At 39.6% G+C, this 12412-nt stretch overlaps 1 protein-coding gene across 1 annotated transcript in view; it reads left to right on the forward strand.

Annotated features, from left to right (window-relative positions):
- The window catches only part of zmym2 (zinc finger, MYM-type 2), a 39677-nt gene that overhangs the window by 17193 nt on the left and 10072 nt on the right, over window positions 1-12412 (forward strand). Inside the window, 13 exon segments of the mRNA XM_038721163.1 lie at window positions 1413-1625; window positions 3658-3808; window positions 4332-4373; window positions 4376-4446; window positions 5222-5347; window positions 5662-5812; window positions 6004-6176; window positions 6283-6463; window positions 6664-6692; window positions 6961-7090; window positions 8330-8451; window positions 8699-8849; window positions 9175-9330. Of these exon segments, the coding sequence (XP_038577091.1) occupies window positions 1413-1625; window positions 3658-3808; window positions 4332-4373; window positions 4376-4446; window positions 5222-5347; window positions 5662-5812; window positions 6004-6176; window positions 6283-6463; window positions 6664-6692; window positions 6961-7090; window positions 8330-8451; window positions 8699-8849; window positions 9175-9330 (1696 nt within the window).

Genomic DNA, 12412 nt, shown 5'->3' on the forward strand with positions numbered 1-12412 from the left:
GTAGCTCAGACAGTCCCTGCTACCTGTGTGTGCTAATCCATTCTTTCACCCAGATTATTTGTCTTTATCATTGCTGTCTTTATAATAACAAACCACTGTTTTGTTTGAAGGTTTGTGTCATTTCCCGTTTCACATTACATGTGTTTTCTTGACAAAACATGGTTTGGAGACCAGCGTCGGGTGACACAGCTGCTGTCAGCTTGTGTAGTGTGTGACCCTCTGTCACCAATCAGTTACATAGTGTGATCGCGAGCTGTGTAGTGTGAACAGCACGGCCATTGGCCGACGCTGAAAGTTGTATAGTCTGCATGAGCCTTAAGATAAAGCTACTGGACCAGCTGGTGGTAGGCCTACTACCAGCAGTGTCTACCCTTTCTGAGGGTCTCATGTCCCTGTCTCATGCATGTTTAAATACCTCTCACCCTCAAACGGTGCCAGAGCAAGCGCCCTCAGTTTGTTTATTTGTTAAATTAGATGTTTTTAGCAACAAAAGACACAGACCTGTGAGTTGTGATCAAGTTTCGGCTAAAATGACAGTTATCACTTGGTGGCAAACCAAAGATTAGAAATCGCTGGCACTATGATCTTAGACTGACAGGAAAGCTGATTTGATGGTTGCCTAGCAACATAAAAAATATGCAGCGCACTGCTCTTTTCTAAATTCAACCAAAAAAGGCATTGCTGTGCGCCTCGCGTTTCCAAACCTGCAAAGTGTTTTCTGTCTGATCGGGTCCTTAGTCTCCTGTACAACTTCACATTCCATTCGTTATTTATGCCCTTGTTTGTTTAAAAATAATGTTATGGTTGTGGAGTCCTGTGTGTTTTTTTTATTTATTTTTTTTATTCTCATCTCTTGAATATCCTTACATTCCCTCTGTGTCTCTCCCTCTTTCTCTGCTTTGTCTTCCTCCTCAGGTCCCTTTCATTCAATATTTATCTCTTTTCTTGTTCCTTGTGTGCTTGTGTTCTCTCATTCACTATTTCTGTTCTGTCTTTTCTTTCCTGTCATTCCCTATAGCTTTAGCTGATTTTAATTTCAGTGTCATCCTTGCCAGTTGCCAGAGGTGTTGCATGAATTAAAATGACGAGGTTTATACATCCTTCAGTGGTGGTGTGTATATTTGAATTGTATCAAGAACATGTTTGTCTGTAACACACCAAAGAAATTCTGTACATGCAAGAGGTGTTTAGCTGTTCAAGTAGAAGCCTCTGTTTTCACAGTGGGAAGCACTGATGGATTACCACTGAAAAGATTTCTACTAAGCTAGAACTTCACTAACATTTAGTGGAACCGAGTGATGCATAACCACTCTCAGATTGAGAAGTCTGCAAATTAAAAGTAACTGAAGAAAATGATGTTTAGTTAATCAAGCTTTTGCTGCCCCTTCTGCTTTTTTTTCTATTTTTTACAGATCCGGCACGAGGTTAGCTTTAAGACTGTGACCCATAAGATCTGCAGCGACACATGTTTCAACGTTTACCGCAGGGCCAACGGGTTGATCATGAACTGCTGCGAGCAATGTGGCGACTACTTGCCCAGTCGAGCGTCGGCCAACCACTTCCTGCTGGTCGATGGCCAACAGAAACGTTTCTGCTGCCAGAACTGCATCAGGGAGTACAAGCAGGTACTGTAGGCCCAACCTCAGGATGCAGGTGTGAAATGTGCCTGCGTGGAGCCCACGTGATGGATTAATTTATTTAATTCAACCATATCTATTTAAAATTAAAGCTGTGACAGACAGAACTCTGATTCTGAACAGTATGACCTGCAAAGTTGTGAAGGTAGACTAAGAATCTCCAAATGATTGGCAGGGTTTAATGAGACATGAATCACTCGCCTTATTTCTACCTGTAATATCACTATGCATGCACACCTCTGAAATCTCTTCTAATTATCTTAATTAAAGTTGACTGATCATGTTAGAACTAAATTGTATTACTCTAACTCTATAACTTGTTATATTGTGACAATAAACCTACTTACCTATGTAAAAAAAAAAATGGAATAAGAGGTTGTAATTGTATTTGTTGCTTGGCAACACCAACTTATTGGACATGTCACTAATACGTGGAAGAAACTATGGGGTTTGTCTCATTTCAGTGGTATAAAATTTAAATGAGCTGCTCTTTCTCTGATGTCCACTTTGTCCTGTAATGGGCTGTTGTGTATAAACCTGCACAGCTGGTTAGAGTGTTTGGATGATATATGGCTAGAGAAAAGTCACCTGCCTCCACTGGGCATCTAAATGTGTTTTCTTTCTTTTTTATATCTGATCTGTTGTCTACATTTCTATAAAGTACAAATGTTCATTTGGCAAACTATCTGGTCCTCTAAGTAGAAAAATCACAACTTGTGCCAGCAGGAAAGAGGAATCAAATTTCTTAGCTCAGTTTGTTGTAAGAACTAAAATAAACTCATTATTGTAATATCACCTTATTATTCACTCATTGCATTGGCCTTGGTAGATAAGTACATTTTATTGTCCCAATATAACAGGTTATATAATGAAATTGAGCTTTGAACTGCCTTCTGCTACATAGCAGACAATATGCATTAATACAGAAGCAATTATAAAAGTAAACAGAAACAGAAATAAACAATATTCAATGATCAATGGAGCAGTGCTGAGGATGAATTTGATTTTAAGAGTCTGATGGCTTGGGGGGCTGCTCTGCAGTCTGGTGTGGCAGCAGAAACTCCTTTCTCTTCCCAGAAGGCAGCAGGGTGAACAGGCTGTGGCTGGGTGGGTACTGTCCTTTAGTATCCTTTGGGCTCTGTGTAGGCACCTCACCGATATCACTGATGCTCGGGAGATGGGTACCAATGATCTTCTGAGCAGTTTTAATCACCCGCTGCAGAGCCCTCCAGTCCTGGGTCCTGCATCCCATGCCAGTTTGTGATACCAGTTAGGATGCTTTCTATTGCTCCTCTGTAAGAACTGACAAGAACTTGTTGTTCTTTTGTAGGATGAAATAAGTAAAAGTGAAAATGGTGACAGGTCAACAAATATTGATGGTACATTTTATCAAGTACTGCAGGAATAGATTTCCAGAGCTGAGGCTGCTACTTCTGCTGCTGCTATGATGATGATGATGATGATAGGACAAAGATTATATACTCTTTGTCCTGTGTCCTTTTTGTGGACAGTGGGAAATGGATCACAAAGCAAAACAGTACAGTACACGGGGTGATTTGTGCTCCGCTAATGCTCATATGTCATCAAGCTCTATTCAACAAAAACCAGAAACTGCATTTGATTCACAACAAACACATTAAAACCTTTTCCTTCAGTGAATCCACCAGGATTTCCCACAGTTAATAATCACGTCATTTTATTTCTCTTTGCACTTTTTATGTCCCTCCCCCATGGTGCGTGTTATGCTTGGATATTGTGTCATTATGTCTGTTGTGTGACTGTGATGAATAAAAAGTCTTGAAACTACTTGATAGAAGCCTAATTGCTAATTCTCTAGAGGTAATTTAAAAAAGCTCAATTTATTAGCTTTTGAAGCACCATGTGCATTAAAATTAATAAACATCCAAACATTATTGTTTAGTCAATTATCTTTAGCAATGACTTAATATACTCTCAGTGTCGTTGAAGAACATTAAGTCGCTTGTTGTTTTTACATGAGATTTTTCCCTCTCTGTCCCAGGCCCACAGTAAATTTGCGACCTGCCTGACTTGCAAAACATTGATTAAGACAGGCGAGGTGCTCCACAGCCTCGGAGCGGGCGGCACCATGGGCTCCTACTGCTCCGTCAACTGCATGAACAAGGGAAAGCTGACGGCAACCTCCTTCATTAGTGAGTAACCGCACTACACAAGCAAGATGGTTAACACATTCTGAATCTTTTCTGAAACAGACTTTCAAGTGTCCAGAGAGATTGACTTATTTTTTTAATGGCCTCCAGAATCTACCTTTCAGTATTTTACCATGTTACTCTCTTTTGTTTTTTTATTAAGACCACAATATGATCTCCAGATAGACTTCTGCACAGTTTCATAGGTCACATAAGATGTCCTGGAGATCTTAGCAACATAAGGTTATGTTCTCAAGGCTGCGAGTAGGCAGTTGCAGAAACATACACAAGCAACCTTTATTTCTTGGTTTGTATATTCTGATGATTGATAACTGACTTGGAAAAGCAGCAGAGAAAAGCTTCTGTTAACCTGTTTGTCATTCCTAATTATTGGTATTCATGCCAGCAAACAAAGTAGCGTTACCAAACATTGAATGAATATGTATGTCAAACAGCTGCTTCAGTCACAAGCATGTGTAAATGTACAGTATTTCATGTGAGTTTTAACACTTAATTGTGTGTGCAGACACTGAGCCCACATGTCACTTCTGTAAGAGGAACTCATTACCCAGTACCAGGCCACACTGCCAGAGGGAAACATCCTCAACTTCTGCAGCTCACAGTGTGTTACCAAGTTCCAGGTGGGGACTCCTTTTTGTCTTTTAAAACCAGAAGACACAAATCTGAGTGCTTTTAAAAATAAAAAAACTGATGTGTTCTCTATTATTAAGCACAATAGGTCTTTGATATAGTTGAAAACACTGTATTGTTTTGTACATCTTGTCTTAGCTGCTGTGAGGATGAATAAAGCCTACATACTAGTCTCATGTAATTAAATAGGTCAGATGATTGGATCAAACTAGACATACTGATAGTTGGTGTTTCCAATGACCCCCACCCCACCCCCAAACTCCAGTTGTGTGGAGTGGACTCCGTGTCACAATTTCTGTATAAATTAGTAGGAGATAAAATGTTATTATACTTGATGGGAATGATGGTTAAAGTTGCAAAAATAATACCCAGTCGTCCAGTATGCCGTCATCCTCTACTCACATGACACATCCTCAAGAAAACGGCAGCTCAAAACACGACAGGTTCCATCAGTGGAGTCTGATTAGTTCTTTAGCACCATGTTGCATAAATCTGCATATTAACGAGACAACTTACTTTCTTGAAACTACCACAAGTCTAACATTATTAATGATACAGAGTTCATATAATACATAGATAAAGAGATTTGCAAGTCGATGTGTTAATTAGCTTCATTAAATACCTCTGTAGTACATCCAGGTGGTTTTGATATATAAAGATGCATTAGACACTTTAGATGTTGTTGATCACCAGCTGCAAGTCATCATGTTTTTCATTTAGTCCATCTGATGTCTTTTTATATTTGTGTTTTGTTTTTTTGTAAAGAATGCTACTCTTCAAACGGCCACCAATGGACAGACGCCCCTCTCCACTACAAACAACACCGTCCAACTGAAATGCAACTACTGTCGAGGAGCATTCAGCTTGAAGCCTGAAACACTGGAGTGGGAGGTGAGACCATCCTGAGAAGTAGTTTCCTAATTTTTAGACAGGCAGACAGTCGATGTCTCCTTCTTCCACAAATAATGCTCTGTGTCATAGTGTAGTACCATAGACAAACGAAAACTAAGTCTTCCTCTGAGCTGAAACCATTATTCAGTCGACAGAAAATTAATCTGCAATCATTTTCATTAATCATTTGTCTTCTCTTTTTTTTTTCTTTTTAAGTAAAACTGCCAAAATTTGCTGGTTCTAGCTGCTTCTCTGGGATAATACTCTTAAAGCCAGAATAGGTACAATACATTTATCTGAATGTGTGTCTTCAGGATAAGGTCTACCAGTTCTGTAGTAAGACATGCTGTGAGGACTACAAGAAGCTGCACTGCATTGTGACGTTCTGTGAGTACTGCCAAGAGGAGAAGACGCTACATGAGATGGTCAAGTTCTCCGGGGTCAAGAGACCTTTCTGCAGTGAAGGTACTGATCTCCTCTCTTCCCTTTCTCCTTCCCTCCTCGACTCGACACATTTTTGAAGTAGTAAGAGACTGATCGTATCCCACGGTAGCTGTTTTGTTTTTCTAGCTGTGTAGTGTTTAATTTTTTTTTGTTGTTATTTTCCATTTCCATATCTGAGCCTATTTCCTTCTGTTTTTTTTTTTTTTCTTCAGGTTGTAAGCTGTTATTTAAGCAGGATTTTATCAAGCGGTTGGGTCTGAAGTGTGTCAGCTGTAACCACTGCAACCAGCTCTGTAAGAGGAGTGTGACCCGGCAGCTCGGCGGCATGACCCGGGACTTCTGCAGCGAGGCCTGTTCCAAGAAGTTCAATGACTGGTACTACAAGGTCCGATCATACTCTTGTGTATATTGTTAATACATTTAAACAATTGTATTTGTACCGCAGGTATGTTTTTGTGAATGTTCTGTAACTGTCATCTTGTGGCCACTAGGCGGCGAGGTGTGACTGCTGTAAGGTGCAGGGTAACCTGACAGAGTCTGTGATGTGGAGAGCAGAGATGAAGCATTTCTGTGATCAAGAGTGTCTATTGAAGTTCTACTGCCAGCAGAACGAGCCCATCATGGTCACACAGAAAGGCCCAGAGAACAGCAGCCTGGGTAAAAAGTCAGAGTGTGTGTGTTTCCTTTGAAATTACTAAGGTCTTCCTACAAATGACCCTTACCCTTCCATGTAACACAATTCTGTTTAACGGTCATTAGGGTATGAATTAATGTTATCAGAAGCGTTGTGATCAGAAAGTCTTTTTATAAAATCATGCCATGATTTCTTTATGAGGCAAAGATGTGACGTATTTCATTTTCCTCCTTTACAGGGTATGAAATGCAAGGGGCCAAACTTGGGGTAAGTAAGAATTTGGAAACAAGTCAATCATTATAATACAGATTGCTTTAAAATTATGAAACATTACTTGTTGCTTTGTATTTTTTGTGCATTTAGTACAAATGTCATTGAATTTACCACCTAATAGTTTTGAAATGTAGTGCATACTTACTTAACGTCCTTTAAAAGAAAAATGTTTCCGTATAACAAATGAACATTTTCATAAAAGCAGAAGCCACATTTCTGTTTGTTTTTTTTAATCTCTGCCATGTTGCATCTGGTGAACCAGGGCGCTGTGCCATACGCTGGTGGAGGATTGGCGAGAGACGTCAAGAACAAGGCAGTTCTCTGCAAACCGCTCACCCTGACCAAGGCTACCTACTGCAAGCCACACATGCAGAGCAAACTTTTACAGACGGGTAAACGCAGCGTCTTAAGAGTGCTACAAATTGAATGTCTTTCCCTAAACACTTTTCCTTGACCTCAATAGAAAACTTCATGAGGTCAAGTAAAGGTGTGATGGAGACAGCCACCCTGCTCAGAGAATCCCAAATGCACTTAGACTAGGATTTAAAAAAAACGTTTTTAAAACACTTTGAAGATAAGTACAGTGACAACCTCAATGCTGTATGTAATGTTTCCAAAACAGAATCACACCTCCTAAGAAAGTATGTTTTCAATTTATACTTGTGGTAAACCTTAAAGTCCCCCTCCAGCCAGTTTTAACTGCCATTTTTTGAATTTCTATAGTCATACGTCACCACCCCGTTTTAACAACTAAGCAACTTTTGCAACTTTGAGCACAAAATTAAGCTATTTGGCAAACTATGGGTAATCAAAATTGTAAGGAAATGACATATCATAGAAATGTCAAAATGGAGGGGGGCTTTAACCATCAGTTACTCACAGGAAGTAACAACAAAATAGATACTGTTTAAAAAAATTTTTTTTTAAATAATATAAAAGCAATATACAATAGTGTAAGTTGAGCAGTGCATTCCACAATGGGGGGTGGTGATATTGTTAACTAGCAATTCAGTATGCTGCTTCTTCAAGATTACTAACTAGATAATTTAGAGAAGAAATCTCTATTTATGGATTTGGAGCTCAGCCAATCATGCAGGGACTTTCATAAATTTTGGATTGTGTGCTGTTTCTATATTTATGTGGGTCTACCGTGGTGAAACTACAATGGTGTCGCTTTACATGTTGCTGTTGCAGGGAAGTTTAGGATGGCATTATCTCCTTTCCTTTTATAAAGGATGGTTCAGTGGTTCAGGACATAAGAACGGAAGCACCTTTCGTTAGCACTGAGAGAATTTGTCCAGCTCTTATCATGGCTGCCAGTTAGATACCTCTGGGTCGTTACACCCACCCACACAGGAACCTTATATGATGTAGTTAAGATACCGGATTGAATCGGAGATGGTATGAAGGTTCCAGTGAAGAGCGTATGCTCGCAGCTAAAGGTTGCTATAGCAAAGCAATGGAATTGGGACAATTTTACACGTTTGAGATTTTTTCGCCTGGTTCCAGGTACAACAGCTATGTGGAGATTTAACAAGATTCCTGCCACTTGCCCTTTGAAATCATTCCTTCATGACCCATTAATATACATACTGATCTGCATATATAATGTTATGATTCTGTGTCCACAGATGTAGACGATGGTGTGAAGAGGGAGTACGTTCCTGTACCCATACCTGTGCCCGTCTTCATCCCCGTGCCCATGAATATGTATTCCCAGGTCACTCCCACTCCAGTCTCTCTGCCTGTACCGGTAAGACACGATGTTTGGTTCATGAACACACATGTTCATGCTAAAAGGCCAAAACTCATCATGTAAAGGTGTTGACATAGACAAATTAATAAAGGCCTGTGTATTAATAAATGTTACAATCCCACAACAATTAAGTGTACAAATGTAGGTCTAGAAAAATGTTGAGGAAAAAACCCAAGTAAAGTAAGGAGACAATTGCCAAAGTTGTCTGATTACTAACCAACAAAGTATATTGTGTTCCGTCCAGGTTCCAGTGCCTGTGTTCCTGCCCACCACCCTGCAGGGGGCAGAGCAGATCATCCAGACCATCAACGAATTGAAAAACAAGCTGCCCTCTGACCCTCTGGAGGCTGACCTGCTCTCCATGGCTGACATGATCGCAGAGGACCAGAAACCAGGTACGCTTTGGTTTTATTGGACCTGGTATTGAAATATCTGGACTTCCGCTTACGACCCTGATGCAATGGAGGTGAATTAAATTTTGTTTGTGGTGCCCAAACCATCAACAAACTTGTACTCAAAACATTTCATTCTAAAAACAATGTTGTTACAACATTCACAATCTTAACACAAGATCCATTTAGATTTGAAGAAGGCTGCAGCTAATGATGCCAATGAGAACTTACTTGGCTGTGTGTTTCAGATGTGAAGTCGATGAAGGTGAAGAGTGAACGTAGAGAGGAGTCGTCCTCCTCAGCAGCAGTTCTGAGGAAGAGGCACAAGAGGAGAAGAAGAAGGTGGAGGAGGAGGAGCAGCAGGAGGAAGAGCAGCAGGGGCTGAAGGAAGAGCCAGAGGAGGAGAAGGGGGGGGCGGAGGTGGAAGACGAGGAGGAGGACAAGTACGAGCCCGACCTGGACCTGGAGGCAGACTTTCCTCAAGGTACATGTACATGTAGTTCTAGACCTGTCGATGCCAGCGAGGCAGTGCCAGTCAGGAAGAATCACTGTCATAATGTTAAAGCCATAAATAATAGTTCTGCAGTTGGTAATGACAGGCTCTGGATTTCAAGGTGTGACAGTCAAAGTCAAACATACTGACATTGTTTAAACTGAAAATAAAACATTGAATGTGTTTTTATTTTTTTTACATAACAAAATTTTAAAAAAAGTATAATAAATAATGAAAACCACAGTTAAAAATTGTAAGTACAACAGATGCCAATCAAATCATACCAAAAATAACTGAATATAAATATTCCTGACATGAAGGAACTCTTCTATTAGATGTCAAGATTAACATTTTTTTTTTTCTTAGGCCAAGTAACCTTTTTTATTTTTTTGGAATTTTTCAGTTTACTTAATCACTCTTAATGACCAAACCCTTTGTCTCTTGAAATTTGCAACTTCAAGACATCATTCCACATTTATTTGGTGCCTCCTAAGTTTGAAAGCAAAGTTAAAAAGATTTTGCGATGTCACGATAGCAACTATTGCACATCACAAATATAACAAATCCCTGTGAATTCAGCGCGGACCGTCTAGAATGGCATAAACGCACAGAGGATGTTAGACAAGACAAATCCCTGTAGCACAGGCGGTTTCATCCTGGTCAGTTGCAAACACTGAAAGAATCAAGGTAAGCTGGTTTAAATATGCAGGGTTAGAGCTATATATCTGAAGCAAAATTTAAACCTTTGCAGTTTTCACTTATTCCCACAATTTTATCACAAAAAAATGGCAATTATTTTAGAAATCCTGCTGCAAAATCAGGCATTTGAGGCAGCAGCAGTCACACAAAGGCTGGTGAAATCCTGGAGGGACTGATTTGTCTCAAACGCTCACTCTGACTTCCTCTCTCTGTGTGCATTTTTCCTCCTGATTCATTCCGTTTAGTGAAGAAGCTCTTATGTAACAGCATCTGGCTGCATGGGTTTTTAATGGATCAGTACAGTAATTGAGATTAAAATTCCTCCCTTTGGTTATTTCTGGGCCTGCTGGGGTCATCACAATCAGGCCAGAGGGTTTAAAGTTTCACGTACTGAAGTCATAACCAGACCAGGAATAAGACTTTTTTTTTTTAAGTTTTGTTCTCATCTCTCACTATGTTCAGCTTTCATTTCTTTTGTTTATATGTATTGTTGAAAATCTCTGTTCCATTCCAGCTCTTCTGTAGGTAGCAGACAGACTATAGAGAGCCTCCCTATAGTCCCTCCCGTTCCGGTGGACCACCATGGGACCTTACATCAGGAAAAAATTATGTAACGTTACGGTAGTCGATGGCAAGGGACCACAAATTTTTTGATCCTGTTTGAATTGTGCTCTGAATTAGACATATGATGATGGTCAATTTAAAATATACATTTAAAAGTCAAAGTCACAGTTTGAACTGAGGTATAAGACTGTAAAAAATACATAATTACAAAGACCTCAAACTTAACAGTTCCTGTGACGTAACTTCTCTCAATGACTGACGTCAAAGAACTTACATGTGTGGATAATGTGATAAAAGGACTGAGTCGTTGGATAAAACACATCAGGTGAGATATATTTCTGCGTGGAACATAGCTATGTTATCTAGCTAGCAGCAACCAAGCAGTGAACGTTAGGTAGCATCCCGCGATAACATGTTGGTGACGTATATTGCGCGAGACGAGAGATGTAGTTCATTAAGATTAAGAAACTTTATTGGCACCTGAGGGAAATTTGTCTTGGGCATCAGTGCTGCATGAGGCTGCAGTAAACACCAGTAACACTTATGGACTTTACACTCAAATATATCATATAATCCACCATACATTTACATTACATTACACAAGTATCTATGACCCTGCCCGTTTCAATCATTGATTACAAGGTAAGTAGAACCTGAGTGATATGAAACCTCAGAATTATTATATTCAGTTGCACTTAAAGCAGATGACAGACACTGAAAGTACAACTGCCACAATTCTATATTAAAAAAAGAGAAACTCATATAAGATCTGGTTGATAAACATTAGTGCAAGCGATCAAACAATATTAAACTATGCTTATAAATAAAGTGCTGGAAGTGCTTCAAGCCATCTTGTTCCAAGCAAATTGTTTATTTAGGAGCGCTATGAAAGTTGGGATGAAGGACTGCTTATAGCGGTTACTTCTACATCTGCTAGCTCTAAGGAGTTTTCCTGAAGGTAAAACATCGTATTCAGAGTGCAGAATATGGGAAGGGTCCTTCAGAATTTTCTGAGCCTGGGAGACTACCATATTTTCAAAGATGGTCTGAAGGGAAGTGTAGCCTTTCTTTCCCATAACCTTCATCGCAGCTTTTATTCTTCCAATTTTTGTTTTGAACTGGATGGTAATGGTGCCAAACCAGGATGCCATTTCATATCTGATCAGACCTTCCAGCACAGCATTGTAAAATGATCATGGTCATGATTTTAGTACTCACCCCTACCAGTCTCAATCTGCGGAGATGTTGCAGTCTCTGGGCCAGTTTGTCACACAAATAGTCGACATGCACATTTCCTTTTAATTGGTTATCTAATTGTATACCCAAGTACTTGTATGAAGTTACTTGCTCAATTTCTCTGCCCCCATTGACTACATTGTTATGGGCTCTCACTTCCCTGGGATCAAATATCATCTCTTTTGTTTTCAAATTATTCAGGATGAGATTATTCCTCACGCACCAATCCTTAAAGAAGTCAATCTCCATGTAATAAGTTGAAGGGCAGTCGCCAACATGCAATAAACTTAAAATAATTGTCATCAGAGAATTTTATGACATAGTAGTTGTGCTCATTACTTCTGCACTCGTTAGTATAAAGTGTGAACAAGAGACAGCTTCTTGAGGTACCCCAGTACAACAATATTTTGTCTTAGATAGTGTAGCATTTACCTTCACTTTGTTAAGAGTAAAACCATTTGATAATTAAAGGATTAATTTTCATGTCAGCAAGCCTCTGAATGAGCAAATGAGGACGGACAGTATCAAAAGCAGAACTAAAATCAGCAAATATAACACGTGCATAAGCGTCAGA

This window comes from Micropterus salmoides, unplaced genomic scaffold (genome assembly GCF_014851395.1).
Source record: "Micropterus salmoides isolate LMB-PRFRI ecotype aquatic unplaced genomic scaffold, ASM1485139v1 Ms_hic_scaffold_15, whole genome shotgun sequence".
NCBI lineage: Eukaryota > Metazoa > Chordata > Actinopteri > Centrarchiformes > Centrarchidae > Micropterus > Micropterus salmoides.